General features: G+C 40.7%; 2 protein-coding genes and 1 long non-coding RNA gene across 9 annotated transcripts in view; 1 reads left to right on the forward strand and 2 right to left on the reverse strand.

Moving 5' to 3' along the window:
• camk2d2 (calcium/calmodulin-dependent protein kinase (CaM kinase) II delta 2) overlaps window positions 1–1748 on the forward strand; it is a 47064-nt gene extending 45316 nt beyond the window's left edge. For all 7 annotated transcript variants that reach the window (XM_035529687.1, XM_035529689.1, XM_035529690.1 and 4 more), the window contains one exon: window positions 467–1748. In XM_035529687.1, the coding sequence (XP_035385580.1) occupies window positions 467–470 (4 nt within the window). In that variant the 3' untranslated portion in view covers window positions 471–1748. The remainder of the gene's footprint in view (window positions 1–466) is intronic.
• A 476-nt stretch (window positions 1749–2224) lies between these two features.
• LOC118241973 lies at window positions 2225–5057 on the reverse strand. The gene is made up of 2 exons (XR_004776466.1): window positions 4975–5057; window positions 2225–4584 (listed from the first exon to the last, which is right to left on the reverse strand). It is a non-coding gene; the product is annotated as an uncharacterized LOC118241973 (long non-coding RNA).
• A 26-nt stretch (window positions 5058–5083) lies between these two features.
• ank2a (ankyrin 2a, neuronal) overlaps window positions 5084–16172 on the reverse strand; it is an 82557-nt gene continuing 71468 nt past the window's right edge. The window contains exons 46-48 of the mRNA XM_035530027.1: window positions 7855–7935; window positions 5326–5496; window positions 5084–5194 (exon numbers count right to left, since the gene is read on the reverse strand). Of these exons, the coding sequence (XP_035385920.1) occupies window positions 5084–5194; window positions 5326–5496; window positions 7855–7935 (363 nt within the window). The remainder of the gene's footprint in view (window positions 5195–5325; window positions 5497–7854; window positions 7936–16172) is intronic.

A 16172-nucleotide genomic window follows, 5' to 3' on the forward strand; every position in this document is an offset into this window, starting at 1 on the left:
ATGTAGCGTAGAGGGGTGGATGAAGGATGATGAGTAAGACTATGTAGACTTAGATAATCCTAGGGAGGGTGAGAGATTAATACAGCATGTTTTTTAGTTTTACGATTTTCCTGAGTTAAAACTACCTGTCACATGCATTTATTTGTTTTTCAAACTTCAGAGTGGAATTGACAATAAAGCCCAGATGTTTTACATCGCTGTGTATATTATATGTGTATATTTAATTATATTATATGATAATGGTCCCAAATGACATGCTATATACAGAATCAGGAGTACATAATATAACAGTGGCTGTCCGTCTTGGTTAAGGTGGTGAAAAATATTTGGTCAGTTTAGAATCTTTTTAAATTCAATCCAGAGTTGGGATCCTTCTTTAAATTAGCTGATCTTGGGCTAAATTCAACAGAATCAGATCATCCAGATGTATCTACAGTCACATAAATGTGTTGTATTTGTTTTGTAGCTAAAGGAACTTTAAGCTGCAGTTTGTCCCCGGAGAAGAGAACCCACCTGTGTCTTACCAACTGGGGTCGTGTCCCTAAGACACACCCACTCCCTCAAACAACTCCTCCTTTACATGTTACTGCACATGGACCAGAGATTTGACATCCCAAACCCCACAATCAATGGGTCATAGAAACACATGGACAATACTACAGGGGTGTGTATTTTTAACACTTTATGTTCTGTTTCTTTTTTTCTTAAGATGTTTTGGTATGCATTTTAAATGTATAGATATGTAAAGAGAATCCCTCCTTCTCCCACTCTCAACTGTATTTTTATGTATTTATGTGTGTGCAATATAATCAACATTTGAAAGATAAGAATGTTAATATTAAGCTTGCTCTTGTTCTGGTGATGTAAATATGTTGTGGTTGTTGACAAAACTTTAAAAAAAAAACAAAACATACTTTGAATCTTAGCTCACAGTGAAATGAAAGAACTTTAGTCAACCTTGTTAAAAGGCTTCGTTAATAAGGCTAGGCTGAAATTCTCATTAAGACTGATTAACCTTGAAAGACAGACGTGTAGAAACACTCTCTCTACAGGAGGGTGTTTGCCAATGCTACTGAATACACATGTATGGATGAGAATGTAGCGTATCAAGCACACAAGTCCAGTGAGAGACGTGCATGGACAACTATTTTAAGATCCTTTTTTCTTCTTTCTGTAATTCCTGGCTTATTGCAGCCTTTTCCCTTTGTTATCATAGGTATTAATATTTATTCAAATGAGGGTGATCATCATTTCAGTCATTTTACATATCCAGCTTTGTCATCATACTTTCAGACTAAATATAGCCAACGATTCCACCATGAAGCAGCTGTCAGTTGTCCTGGGTTGTAAAGATGTGAGGAACTGTTATTTACACATCTATTGTATTAAATATTTGATCTTTATGTATACCAATGGCAGTCTGAGTAATCTGAGGCTTTAAGCACACTGCCCCCTAGTGGTGGCTGTCTGTCAGTGCGTCACTCAAATGGAGGATGATGTGTAGGTGGAATTGTCTTCCCAGAGGAAACACCTCATCACTAATACACTATGCCAATGCCAAGTTGGTCCATTTTGTCATTTTTTCTTATGCCTTTTATTTACTTTTTTTGAAAAGAAAAGTAAAACCTTTCCTTTGCAGAGGCTCCAATCATGATGTTGGGGCTGTAATGTAATTTGTTGCCATGATGGCACTAGCATTTCCAAGTACTTAAAGAGAACTACAATAAAGGTGTGATATGTGCTGTACAGGCTGCTGTGTGCTGGCCCTCTCTCCCAACACTGATTCATGTCTCCGTTCCTTTCTGTCTTAAGAGCCTTTCAGATTTACAGAAATGCAGCCAGATCCCCCAGTCACACGGTCACCCACAGCTTGGTTACGGACCACACTTACAGACCAGTGTTCATACTTGACGTGAAACATCTTCACACTTGAATCACAGTTACACGTTACATACAATACTGGCCCATCATGTGTTTGCAGTTGGATTTTAGTTTTGGAGGATAAACTGGATAGAAACAGAACACATCATGAACCTGCAGGACTCACTAAACAGGACAAATCCACACTTATATCCAAACCCTCTCGTGCCCCAACATTCCAGCACGAAGCAACATTCCTGCAACATTGTGGGAATCTTATGAGGTCTCATAAGCTCTCCTGCATTATTTGAAGTCTCCCTAATATTTTCAGATAATTCCATCCCAGAAGACATGGACACACGAAATGTGTGAAAGGGATTTATGTTACAGATGAGAAAATGAACAAGAACATTTACAAAAAAAAGATGAACACATATATACTTTTATTTTCTATCAACCATACACACACAGCAGTAGTTGTATAGAGTTTAAATGTCTTTTTTATAAGTCATATAATAAACTAATACATGCGATCATAGTTATGTTACTGTATATAATTATATTCTTACGTCTGGAGAGAGGATGTGGATTAGTTAAAGGAAAAGTGGAACAGTCACAGTGAAAGCAGTTCCATCATCTGCAGGATCACAACCACTCACCCCTAAACACTCACCCCCATCGCTAGCCTGCACATTCACCCCAAACACTAACCCCCATCGCTAGCCTGCACATTCAACCCCAAACACTAACCCCCATCGCTGGCCTGCACATTCACCCCCAAACACTAACCCCCATCGCTGGCCTGCACATTAACCTCCAAACACTAACCACCATTGCTGGCCTGCACATTCACCCCTAAACACTAACCCCCATCGCTGGCCTGCACATTCACCCCTAAACACTAGCCCCCATCGCTGGCCTGCACATTCACCCCTAAACACTAACCCCCATCGCTGGCCTGCACATTCACCCCTAAACACTAACCCCCATCGCTGGCCTGCACATTCACCCCTAAACACTAACCCCCATTGCTGGCCTGCACATTCACCCCCAAACACTAACCCCCCATTGCTGGCTTGCATATTCATCCCCAAACACTAATCCCTATCTCCTACCTTCACACATATCCCAAATACTACCTGCACACAGATCTGCACACTCACCGCAATGTACTTGCTTGCTCAAGATACACTAGCCACAAGCAATAACCTGCACTAACAGTGAAAGACTCCCCCATACCCACCATTGAACACTCATAAACACTAACCCCATACCCACCACTGAATACTGTCATAAACACTAACCCAATACCCACCAGTGTACAGTAACCTGAACACTAACCCCCATACCAACCAGTGTACAATAACCTGAACACTAACCCCATACCAACCAGTGTACAGTAACCTGAACACACTTCATCTCTGACCTCACAAGCACAATCCTCCTCTTTAGGGATGAGTGCAGAGAAATGAAACAAAACAAGCCAAATCAGTCATTTACATCAATTAAAATTTGAATTCTAATTTTTCTGTCTTATTTTCATGTCTATAAACACAGTTAATAAATGTATAATACAGTATGTGAATTAGGTTATAGTCTGAGGAGAGGATCAGAGTATCAACTACAGTGTTCCAGGACTCTCTTAGATGGCTTTCTGAATCCATTTTTAAACATTTGCTACATTCTTTAACAGCAAATTAAAGTACATCAATCTTAATCCACACCCATGAATAATAAATTAATTAATACATAAATAATCTCTATGTGATTAGACTACGCAGCTACAGTTGACAAAGGAAGGAAAAGTGAGACAGGCAGGACAGACACGTGAATGTGAGTGTGAAATATGAGTGTGAAATGTGAGTGTGAAATATGAGTGTGAAATGCTGTAACTATAGACAGTTTTATTACTCTGTTGATGCTAGCCAAGCATGCCTGATAATCCTTTACAAGTGGTTAATTTGCACTATTGCCAAGATCAAAATGCAGATTATATACAGATTAGCACAACCATCACTCTTCAAGAGCAGAAAACAAAAACCAATCTGAGAACTGCAGCTGAAAGCAACCATGATCTTCTCAGCAGTGAACATCATGTTATGATTATACGGTATGGGTAGATATTTAAGATGACCAGTTGTGATATGATGTTCTGTTACTCCAAGGACATTTAACAATTACAAACCTTCTGGAAAACTGAATTCTTGGGTGGATGACTTTCTGAAGTCCTTTTCTCTAGTCTAGATTGTTTTCATTAGATGTGTTACTTTATTGAGACAAACAAATCGAGGAAAGAAACAGTAAACTCTCTTTGGTCACAAAAAGGAGGAAAAACTGCACAGATAAGCACACTGGCAAAAGGAGGATGAGGAAAATGAGGAAGATGCAGAGTAAACAGAGAAGCCGCCCATGTCGCGGACAGAAGACTGCTCGTGATAGGACTGGAGCATTCTGGGATAGCTCAAGCACAATGCATAGGGACAGACAGGAGTGGAACAATGTTGAGTGAGAGATGACTGCTCACTCTTCATCCTCTCGCTCCTCCTCCTCATCTCTCTCCTCTTCATCATCTCTCCTCTTCATCCTCTGCCTGGGGCTGAATGAAGTGGCAAATATGTTGCTGGAGGTTGTCGTGGCGACGGAGATGATTGTCCTGGTGTTTCACAAACACCTGAGTCCTCTCACATCCCTCAGGGCAGTGCACTACTGCTCCTCAGCCTTGCCCTGGGAAAGGGAGAGACTGATCACGGTGTGTTAGCGGCAGGAGAGACTGATCATGGGGGGATAGAGGGAGGGAAAGACTGATCACGGGGTGTTAGGGGAGGGAGAGACTGATCACGGTGTTAGAGGGAGGGAGAGACTGATCACAGGGTGTTGGAGGGAGAGACTGATCACTGGATGTAAGAGGTACTCTGAGCTGGGTGTAGGGTTAGGGTTAGGTAAAGTTAAGGTTAGGTTAGGGTTAGGGGTAGGATAGGGTTAGGTTAGGGCTAGGAGTGAGGATTAAGGTTAGGGTTAGGGTTAGGAGTGAGGAGAAACTAAATGGTAAGAATGTAGCATCTTAGCATTATTACTGAAACATCATTAATGTGAAAGGTTGCTATAATATCTCACCTCTGTGATGGCCTCATGGCAGCTGGCAGGTCCAGCTGAGGGTCTGCAGGGTGAGGGTCTCCCAGGTGAGGGTCTCCCAGGTGTTTCTCTGTTCTCACTGGTTATCTCACTACTGCTCACTGACTATCTCACTGACCTCTTGACCCTGCACCTTCAGACTGACCTCTGGACCCTGCACTGTCAGACTGACCTTCCCAGAGGCGGGCTCATAGAATGTTACCTGCAGAATTAAACATCACCCGGGCAACATTGACAGAAGAGAACAAACCCAAGCAAAGTAAAAAAAACTTAATACATAGATACCAAAACCACAGCATTTACTTTACCCCATACACACACACACATACACACCTCGGTGTGGGTGTGGTTTCCTTCACTCCTTACTACAGTCCTCTTCTCTACTTTAGAGTGAGAACCTCCTTCATCAACTGTGGTTGGCTGGCCAGAAAATCCATGCACTCTGACTTCTTCTGTTTCCATGCCATCGTCAGACTGGCACCGGCGGCTTGCCCTCTGGACCCCCTATGCCAGGAACACAGAGCAGCTCAGAGTCCATATTCCTTCACTTCACAAACACCTCCTCCAAGAAGACAGCCCCAGTGGGCAAGTTCTGCTGCGATTTTGTCTCACCAGTCGGATTTACTAATGAATCCTATCTGCTCCTGTAAGGGAAAGTTACACAGCTGGGTGAGAGTTAGAACAAAATCCTGGACAGGGTTTCCACTTTCTGGATATTAAACTAAAATTCTGAGCCCATTCTAAATAACTGATTTTAATCTGTTAAACTGATTTCCTTTAAACTGATTTTGTAGAAACTATATTTTACTCTGCTGATACTTACATTTTAATTAGATTTCTGATTTTTTTTATTATTATTACTTATTTTATTATGGTTTTGATTGCTCCTGCATGGATTTTGAGTACTTGACTGTCCTATGTTGTATGTGACATATATGAATTGTGTAAAGTGTACTTGATTGTGAGAAATAATAAAACAATATTATTATTTTTTTCATTCATAATATACTTCATGTTTGGTGCCATAGCCAACTCAAACAGCATAAACGTGTTCTACTAACATAGTGTAAACATTACACTCACAAAAGAGTGTAAACGTGTTCTCCTAACACAGTGTAAATCATACACTGTAAAGTGCTGTAGCATAGAAACTGGGTCCCAGGTCCCTTTGTTTTTAAATATCTCAAACATTTTCTGTCATGTTTGTTTGTAAAGTTGTGATCCTCGGCCCTTGTTTTCTTCGTAAGAACTGGGTCTTTCCTGGGCGCTGCTTTGGTACTAAATCACGATTACAGTCACCTGTTGATATCACCTGTTTTAAATAACATAATCTAATTCATTTCTCCTTACCAGCCCTAAACAGTCCTGTAGGGCTGAATGGCAGGACCACATGTATATTTACAAATAAAACCAAGCTGACAAGACACATCTTGAAACACAAGTCAAAGTACATTTAGAAATTATTTTCTTGTTTAAACTTACATTCTTAGTGGTTAAGGCACTTGACTTGTAATCAGAAGGCTGCTGGTTCAAACCCCACCACTGCCAAGTTGCCACTGTTGGGCCTCTGAGCAGGACCCTTAACCCTCAATTGCTCAAGTTGTACTCAGTCATAATTGTAAGTTGCTTTGAATAAAAACGTCAGCTAAATGCCATAAATGTAAATGTAGATACCATCCCAACTTTCTTAGATTTAGAGTTGTGTCTTAATCCAGATTACAGAATAAATTACACTGTCATAGCAAGTGTTATCTATAAACAGAAGTTATAATAAAATTTTAGTTATAATAAAACACATCTATAATTCCATATGTAATATATGCTAATCAAATTCAAATGAAGATGTGAACAGAAACATTCTACTTACATGTATCTTTTCACATCCATGATTATGTAATTCTAAAGTCTGCTGAAGCCTGCATCCTAAGTTCCTGAGAAATGTGAACTCCTCCCCTTAATGGCCAGAGACTATCCAGTGAAATGAGTGTCTGTGCTAGATTTTGACTGGCCTCAGTGCTTCTAACAGGGCAATATTAATTTTAGTTTGATTTAAATTTTTAGTTAGATTATTTTTAGGTGTAGATTCAAGCAGTCATTTATTCTCTGCTGGTGTTATGTGTTCATGCACTTGGCTTTGAGCGTCAAGGCCTAAGCGTTGCATGTAAAGCTACTTTGAACCTGGCAAGTCTCTGAAGTTTGGAACTCTGAAGTTAGGTAATCAGGAACTGGAATAGCTGTGTGGTTTTGACTTATTTGTTTAGTTTTGATTTTGTCTGTTTGGGCTTTTTTGGAGTACCTCTTTCTTGAGCATAACACATGCCAGTCTGCTCTTATGACCCAGGTGGACGTTGGATGGATTCTGGTTTCCAGTAAAATTGGATACTTTGGTTGAAGTCTGGAAGGGCACTTATCACCGCTGACCAACCCCCAAATTTACGCCTAGGTGTGTAGTATTTTGTAGTATTGATCCTGTGCTGCCTTTCTGTTAATATTAGTGATGCATTGAACCATAACCCTATTCAGAGTAACCCGCTGTGTTGACTGACTGTAAAAGGTGTGTGTTGATTGTAAAGCATCCTTGGGTTCTGAGAAAGGTGCTATATAGGTGTAACTTCATTCATTCATTCATTTATTCATAGAGACAGAGTTTATTCTAGAGCTGGTAGCTTCATTCATAGAGTCAGAGTTTATTCTAGAGCTGGTAGCTTCATTCATAGAGTCAGAGTTTATTCTAGAGCTGGTAGCTTCATTCATTCATTCATTCATTCATTCATTCATTCATTCATAGAGACAGAGTTTATTCTAGAGCTGGTAGCTTCATTCATTTATTCATAGAGACAGAGTTTATTCTAGAGATGGTACCTTTCTAATCACCAGGCCTCCCTGCTCATCTTTGTACTGGTCCTCAGTCCCAGGCTGTGGAGTATCTGGGACTTCAGAAACCTGTTTACAAATCCACAGATCAGGAATGAATAATTTGAATATGCTAAACACCTGCTGTTCATTTGGAGAACTGTGGAACTGAAATAAGGGAGTCTATGTTTAAGGATCAAATAAAGAAAGAGCACACACAATGAAGAAGGTGCCTTTTCTGAGTGATCAAAATCTGGTGTCCATTACCAATCACATAAAACTGATCACAGATCAGTCAAAAGGCATACTTCTAGAAGCGCTTAAAAAGTAAATGAGCTTGTATTCAAAACACAGAAATTAGAGTCTGCTGCCAAAAATAAATGTCAGAAAGCAGTCAGTAGGTTAAAGAAAATGTCATCAGCATTTCATCAACAAACAGGGAAAAAAGAGAAGGTAAATTCAGTCAAAATACTGTAATAAAATGTAATGTAATGTTACCCAGCCAATATGCAAATAGATATCTCGAATTACCAAGCAGTGTTTAGACATCCTCAAACCACACAGAGCTGTTTAGGCAGGCACCCCAAATGTAGTACCTGAATAATAACTCTCATTCATACCAACCTGGTGCTTGTATGTCAGTAGTTCAGAAGGAATTCAATTTTATAAACACACTTGGCTACTTAGAAATGCCGAATCAGCCATGACTGATGAACAGAAGGAAAAAGAACCTCAATTTATCTAATGACAAGCACCAGATATATGGAACATTCATGCAAAAAATAAAATAATCAATATGCAAAAACTCAGGGCATGAGCAATAAACTGATGTTTCTTTAAGGTTTGTTTGGAAAAACAAGGCTAGAAAACATGACAGCACAAAATTATTAAGTGTATTAATCACTTAAGCCAGTAGGCAAGGCTGTGAGGTCACTGGTAAAGTGTTTCTTATACAACAATTTCTTAAGCCCAAAACTGGTTAAGTACACTTTAGATTTATCAATAATTCTCCAAATGAAATCCGCTACTGGTTAATTACATCACAAAAATGATTACATCATCCCCTTGCCATGTAGCGATGACATTCATTCTATCTGCAGAAGGAACAAAAGTTAAGCATCACAGGGTAAACAGAAGGGAAGGGTCATGCTCAGAACTCTTACCCTCCACTGATCACCATCAATACCATCATCATCAAGGGTAGCCCCTCCTTGAGGAGGAACCACCAGGAGAGTATATGTGAAAGATGGTGAACTTTTCTTTCTCAAGTGTTCCAAATCAATCTGAGATTCATCTGAGGGATCATGGATGACTGGTGCCTCCTCGTAATCCTCACTTCCTGAGGATGGGAAAGACTGGTGGAGATCGCGTTTCATGCTGCCTGATGAGGAAGGACATTGGGTTCTGGGCTGTAGCTTTAGGTCAGGAACACAAGAGCTGCTAGTTTCAGCACTGTAGATTTCAACTGTAGCTTCTTGCTCTAGTTCAGAGTAATCTGACATTGTCTGTTGGCATTCAAAGAAAATGTTAGGATCAGACTCTTCAGGTATTCTGATATCTCTGTGGAGTTCAGAAGATGTTTCATGTATCTTGGTACAGGGATCATCTACAGGTTCACTGGATCCTTGCATGATTTCAGACTCTTCAATTTTAGACTCTGGTGTGTGAGCCATATTCTTGAGTGTATGATTGTCATGTACAGATGTAATATTTCCTGGGTCAGATTGCGTTGAGATAACAATCTGACCAGACAGTGGACATTTTATGGGTGCATGTTTTCTCAGCAATGCTAACTCAATGCTGGAGGTGGTTACTGTGTATTGATCAGACTCAGAGAAAGTATGATTAAAAGATCTCTTTTCTGAGTGCTGACTTGGTGGTTCAGATGTAAAAGACAGTGAGTGTGATCGCTTTGAGTCTTTGGACCTTGAGGTCTCAGCATCTTTGTTGAGAGGTGAAGATGGCATTGAGTCTCTGGGAAATGTCTGCACAGCACTGACTGGTTCTGGTTCTGACAGTATTTCCTCAAATTCAAAGTGCTGAGTAGCTATTGTTGTTTCTGGTGTTTGTGGAGAAGTATCACAGACAGAAAACTGTGAAATGTCTCTCTGGGCAGTTGTCTCTTTCAGAACCCAGGAGGCTGGAACAGTATCCATCTGAACCTTTGGCTGCTTTTGGCTGTAATCAGTAAAGTCTATGTAGGTTCCATGGATTTCTTGTGATTGAAGGAGACTTTGTTCTTCTGCAGAGAAAACCCCAGGTTCCAGGTTATCACATACTTCTTCTGACTGTTGTTGTGTTTGTTTTCCAGATTTTACAGGGAACACATTTGGTTTTTCCGGTAATCCAGCTTCAAACACTAGAGGTTGCCTAGGGATACATTTTGAAATAGAAACATCTGATTCTTCTGAAATTATCATTTCTTTCTCTGTTACAGGTGTTTGCAAGACTTCATTCAATTCATCTGATGCATCTTGTTTTTCCATGGCACCTTCATAATGATGGGATGAGATCTGTGATGTAACATTTTCCGTGAATGAAGAGCTTACACATTCTTGCTTCACCATCATGTGACATTGAGTGGAAACCTTTGAGTCTGAGTCTCTCAACTGCACTGGGTTAGTGGAGACTTGATCTGATTGTGGATCAACAAAAACAAGATCTGATTCTAAGGTGGTCCTGATTAGATCTGGAGTTGCCTCTGAAATCCCCTGATCCAACTGAGCTGGTGGTTTTAACATTGTCCAGTCCTCTGGTGCATCTTTTTCCAACATCTGGACAGGCAAAGAGGTAATTCCATCTTCCCTAATTATCTGACCACTGCCAGAAAGCAGTCCATCAGGAGCATGTTCATAATCAACAGAAGATGATTGTAGGATCTCTGAAGTTTCAGTAGATCCTGACAGAGGGGACTCTTGCATGTCTAAACAAGACTTTTCATGCACTTTCATATCACTTGTTTTACACACAGGATCATGTATCTTGGTGTTGGGATCAACTGCAGGTTCAGTGGATCCTTCGATGTTTCCAGACTCTTCCATTTTAGACTCTGGTGTGTGAGCCATGTGTTTGAGTGTATGAATATCAGGTCCAGATGCAATATTTCCTGGGGAAGATTGCTCTGAGGTAACTATCTGACCAGACAGTGGATGTTCTATGGGTACATGTGTTCTTAGCAATGCTAGGTCAATGCTGGAGGTGGTTACTGTGTATTGATCAGACTCAGAGAAAGTATGATTAAAAGATTTCTTTTCTGAGTGCTGAATTGGTGGTTCAGATGTAAAAGACAGTGAGTGTGATCGCTTTGAGTCTTTGGACCTTGAGGTCTCAGCATCTTTGTTGAGAGGTGAAGATGGCATTGAGTCTCTGGGAAATGTCTGCACAGCACTGACTGGTTCTGGTTCTGACAGTATTTCCTCAAATTCAAAGTGCTGAGTAGCTATTGTTGTTTCTGGTGTTTGTGGAGAAGTATCACAGACAGAAAACTGTGAAATGTCTCTCTGGACAGTTGTCTCTTTCAGAACCCAGGAGTCAAGAACAGTATCCATCTGAACCTCAGGCTGCTTTTGGATGTAATCAATAAGGTATTTGTAGGGTCCATGGATTTCTTGTGTTTGAAGGAGGCTTTGTTCTTCTGCAGAGAAAACCCCAGGTTCCAGGTTATCACATACTTCTTCTGACTGTTGTTGTGTTTGTTTTCCAGATTTTACAGGGAACACATTTGGTTTTTCCGGTAATCCAGCTTCAAACACTAGAGGTTGCCTAGGGATACATTTTGAAATAGAAACATCTGATTCTTCTGAAATTATCATTTCTTTCTCTGTTACAGGTGTTTGCAAGACTTCATTCAATTCATCTGATGCATCTTGTTTTTCCATGGCACCTTCATAATGATGGGATGAGATCTGTGATGTAACATTTTCCGTGAATGAAGAGCTTACACATTCTTGCTTCACCATCATGTGACATTGAGTGGAAACCTTTGAGTCTGAGTCTCTCAACTGCACTGGGTTAGTGGAGACTTGATCTGATTGTGGATCAACAAAAACAAGATCTGATTCTAAGGTGGTCCTGATTAGATCTGGAGTTGCCTCTGAAATCCCCTGATCCAACTGAGCTGGTGGTTTTAACATTGTCCAGTCCTCTGGTGCATCTTTTTCCAACATCTGGACAGGCAAAGAGGTAATTCCATCTTCCCTAATTATCTGACCACTGCCAGAAAGCAGTCCATCAGGAGCATGTTCATAATCAACAGAAGATGATTGTAGGATCTCTGAAGTTTCAGTAGATCCTGACAGAGGGGACTCTTGCATGTCTAAACAAGACTTTTCATGCACTTTCATATCACTTGTTTTACACACAGGATCATGTATCTTGGTGTTGGATCAACTGCAGGTTCAGTGGATCCTTCGATGTTTCCAGACTCTTCCATTTTAGACTCTGGTGTGTGAGCCATGTGTTTGAGTGTATGAATATCAGGTCCAGATGCAATATTTCCTGGGGAAGATTGCTCTGAGGTAACTATCTGACCAGACAGTGGATGTTCTATGGGTACATGTGTTCTTAGCAATGCTAGGTCAATGCTGGAGGTGGTTACTGTGTATTGATCAGACTCAGAGAAAGTATGATTAAAAGATTTCTTTTCTGAGTGCTGAATTGGTGGTTCAGATGTAAAAGACAGTGAGTGTGATCGCTTTGAGTCTTTGGACCTTGAGGTCTCAGCATCTTTGTTGAGAGGTGAAGATGGCATTGAGTCTCTGGGAAATGTCTGCACAGCACTGACTGGTTCTGGTTCTGACAGTATTTCCTCAAATTCAAAGTGCTGAGTAGCTATTGTTGTTTCTGGTGTTTGTGGAGAAGTATCACAGACAGAAAACTGTGAAATGTCTCTCTGGACAGTTGTCTCTTTCAGAACCCAGGAGTCAAGAACAGTATCCATCTGAACCTCAGGCTGCTTTTGGATGTAATCAATAAGGTATTTGTAGGGTCCATGGATTTCTTGTGTTTGAAGGAGGCTTTGTTCTTCTGCAGAGAAAACCCCAGGTTCCAGGTTATCACATACTTCCTCTGACTGTTGTAATGTTTGTTTTCCAGATTTTACACAGAACACATTTGCTTTGTCAGGCGATTCAGACTCTTGCTCTTGAGGTTGCCTAGGGATAAATTTCAATGAAGAAATATCTGATTCCTCTGAAATAACTATTTCTTTCTTTGTTCCAGATGTTTGAGAGAATTCATGCAAGTCTTCTGATTGTTCTTCTGTTTCCAAGGTAACTTCATGGTGAAACGATGATTTTTGCAATGTGAAATCTTCCCTAACTGATGCGCTTGTACATTCTTGCTTTACCAGCATGAGAAACTGAGTGGAAGCTTTTGTGTCAGAGTCTCTCAGTTGCGCGGGGTCAGTAAATAATGCATCTGATTGTGGATCAACAAAAGCAAGATCTGATTCTAAGGTGGTCCTGATTAGATTTGGAGTTGCCTCTGAAATCCCCTGACCCAACTGAGCTGGTGGGTTTAACATTGTCCAGTCCTCTGGTACATCTTTTTCCAACATCTGGACAGGCAAGGAGGTAATACCATCTTCCCTAATTATCTGACCACTCTCAGAAAGCAGTCCATCAGGAGCTTGTTCATAACCAACAGAAGATGATTGTAGGATGTCTGACGTTTCAGTAGATCCTGACAGAGGGGACTGTTGCATGTCTAAACAAGACTTTTCATGCACTTTCATATCACTTTTTTTACACACAGGATCATGTATCTTGGTGTTGGGATCAACTGCAGGTTCAGTGGATCCTTCGATGTTTCCAGACTCTTCCATTTTAGACTCTGGTGTGTGAGCCATGTGTTTGAGTGTATGAATATCAGGTCCAGATGTAATATTTCCTGGGGAAGATTGCTCTGAGATAACTATCTGACCAGACAGTGGATGTTCTATGGGTACATGTGTTCTTAGCAATGCTAGGTCAATGCTGGAGGTGGTTACTGTGTATTGATCAGACTCAGAGAAAGTATGATTAAAAGATCTCTTTCTGAGTGCTGACTTGGTGGTTCAGATGTAAAGGACAGTGAGTGTGATCGCTTTGAGTCTTTGGACCTTGATTTCTCAGCATTTTTGGTGAGAGGTGAAGATGGCATTGAGTCCCTGGGAAATGTCTGCACAGCACTGACTGGTTCTGGTTCTGACAGTATTTCCTCAAATTCAAAGTGCTGAGTAGCTATTGTTGTTTCTGGTGTTTGTGGAGAAGTATCACAGACAGAAAACTGTGAAATGTCTCTCTGGACAGTTGTCTCTTTCAGAACCCAGGAGTCAAGAACAGTATCCATCTGAACCTCAGGCTGCTTTTGGATGTAATCAATAAGGTATTTGTGGGGTCCATGGATTTCTTGTGTTTGAAGGAGGCTTTGTTCTTCTGCAGAGAAAACCCCAGGTTCCAGGTTATCACATACTTCCTCTGACTGTTGTAATGTTTGTTTTCCAGATTTTACACAGAACACATTTGCTTTGTCAGGCGATTCAGACTCTTGCTCTTGAGGTTGCCTAGGGATAAATTTCAATGAAGAAATATCTGATTCCTCTGAAATAACTATTTCTTTCTTTGTTCCAGATGTTTGAGAGAATTCATGCAAGTCTTCTGATTGTTCTTCTGTTTCCAAGGTAACTTCATGGTGAAACGATGATTTTTGCAATGTGAAATCTTCCCTAACTGATGCGCTTGTACATTCTTGCTTTACCAGCATGAGAAACTGAGTGGAAGCTTTTGTGTCAGAGTCTCTCAGTTGCGCGGGGTAAGTAAATAATGCATCTGATTGTGGATCAACAAAAGCAAGATCTGATTCTAAGGTGGTCCTGATTAGATTTGGAGTTGCCTCTGAAATCCCCTGACCCAACTGAGCTGGTGGGTTTAACATTGTCCAGTCCTCTGGTACATCTTTTTCCAACATCTGGACAGGCAAGGAGGTAATACCATCTTCCCTAATTATCTGACCACTCTCAGAAAGCAGTCCATCAGGAGCTTGTTCATAACCAACAGAAGATGATTGTAGGATGTCTGACGTTTCAGTAGATCCTGACAGAGGGGACTGTTGCATGTCTAAACAAGACTTTTCATGCACTTTCATATCACTTTTTTTACACACAGGATCATGTATCTTGGTGTTGGGATCAACTGCAGGTTCAGTGGATCCTTCGATGTTTCCAGACTCTTCCATTTTAGACTCTGGTGTGTGAGCCATGTGTTTGAGTGTATGAATATCAGGTCCAGATGTAATATTTCCTGGGGAAGATTGCTCTGAGATAACTATCTGACCAGACAGTGGATGTTCTATGGGTACATGTGTTCTTAGCAATGCTAGGTCAATGCTGGAGGTGGTTACTGTGTATTGATCAGACTCAGAGAAAGTATGATTAAAAGATCTCTTTTCTGAGTGCTGACTTGGTGGTTCAGATGTAAAGGACAGTGAGTGTGATCGCTTTGAGTCTTTGGACCTTGATTTCTCAGCATTTTTGGTGAGAGGTGAAGATGGCATTGAGTCCCTGGGAAATGTCTGCACAGCACTGACTGGTTCTGGTTCTGACAGTATTTCCTCAAATTCAAAGTGCTGAGTAGCTATTGTTGTTTCTGGTGTTTGTGGAGAAGTATCACAGACAGAAAACTGTGAAATGTCTCTCTGGACAGTTGTCTCTTTCAGAACCCAGGAGTCAAGAACAGTATCCATCTGAACCTCAGGCTGCTTTTGGATGTAATCAATAAGGTATTTGTGGGGTCCATGGATTTCTTGTGTTTGAAGGAGGCTTTGTTCTTCTGCAGAGAAAACCCCGATTGACGTCTTATCCATACTTCCTCTGACTGTTGTAATGTTTGTTTTCCAGATTTTACACAGAACACATTTGCTTTGTCAGGTGATTCAGACTCTTGCTCTTGAGGTTGCCTAGGGATAAATTTCAATGAAGAAATATCTGATTCCTCTGAAATAACTATTTCTTTCTTTGTTCCAGATGTTTGAGAGAATTCATGCAAGTCTTCTGATTGTTCTTCTGTTTCCAAGGTAACTTCATGGTGAAACAATGATTTTTGCAATGTGAAATCTTCCCTAACTGATGCGCTTGTACATTCTTGCTTTACCAGCATGAGAAACTGAGTGGAAGCGTTTGTGTCAGAGTCTCTCAGTTGCGCGGGGTCAGTAAATAATGCATCTGATTGTGGATCAACAAAAGCAAGATCTGATTCTAAGGTGGTCCTGATTAGATTTGGAGTTGCCTCTGAAATCCCCTGACCCAACTGAGCTGGTGGGTTTAACATTGTCCAGTCCTCTGGTACATC

This window comes from Electrophorus electricus, chromosome 9 (assembly GCF_013358815.1).
Source record: "Electrophorus electricus isolate fEleEle1 chromosome 9, fEleEle1.pri, whole genome shotgun sequence".
NCBI lineage: Eukaryota > Metazoa > Chordata > Actinopteri > Gymnotiformes > Gymnotidae > Electrophorus > Electrophorus electricus.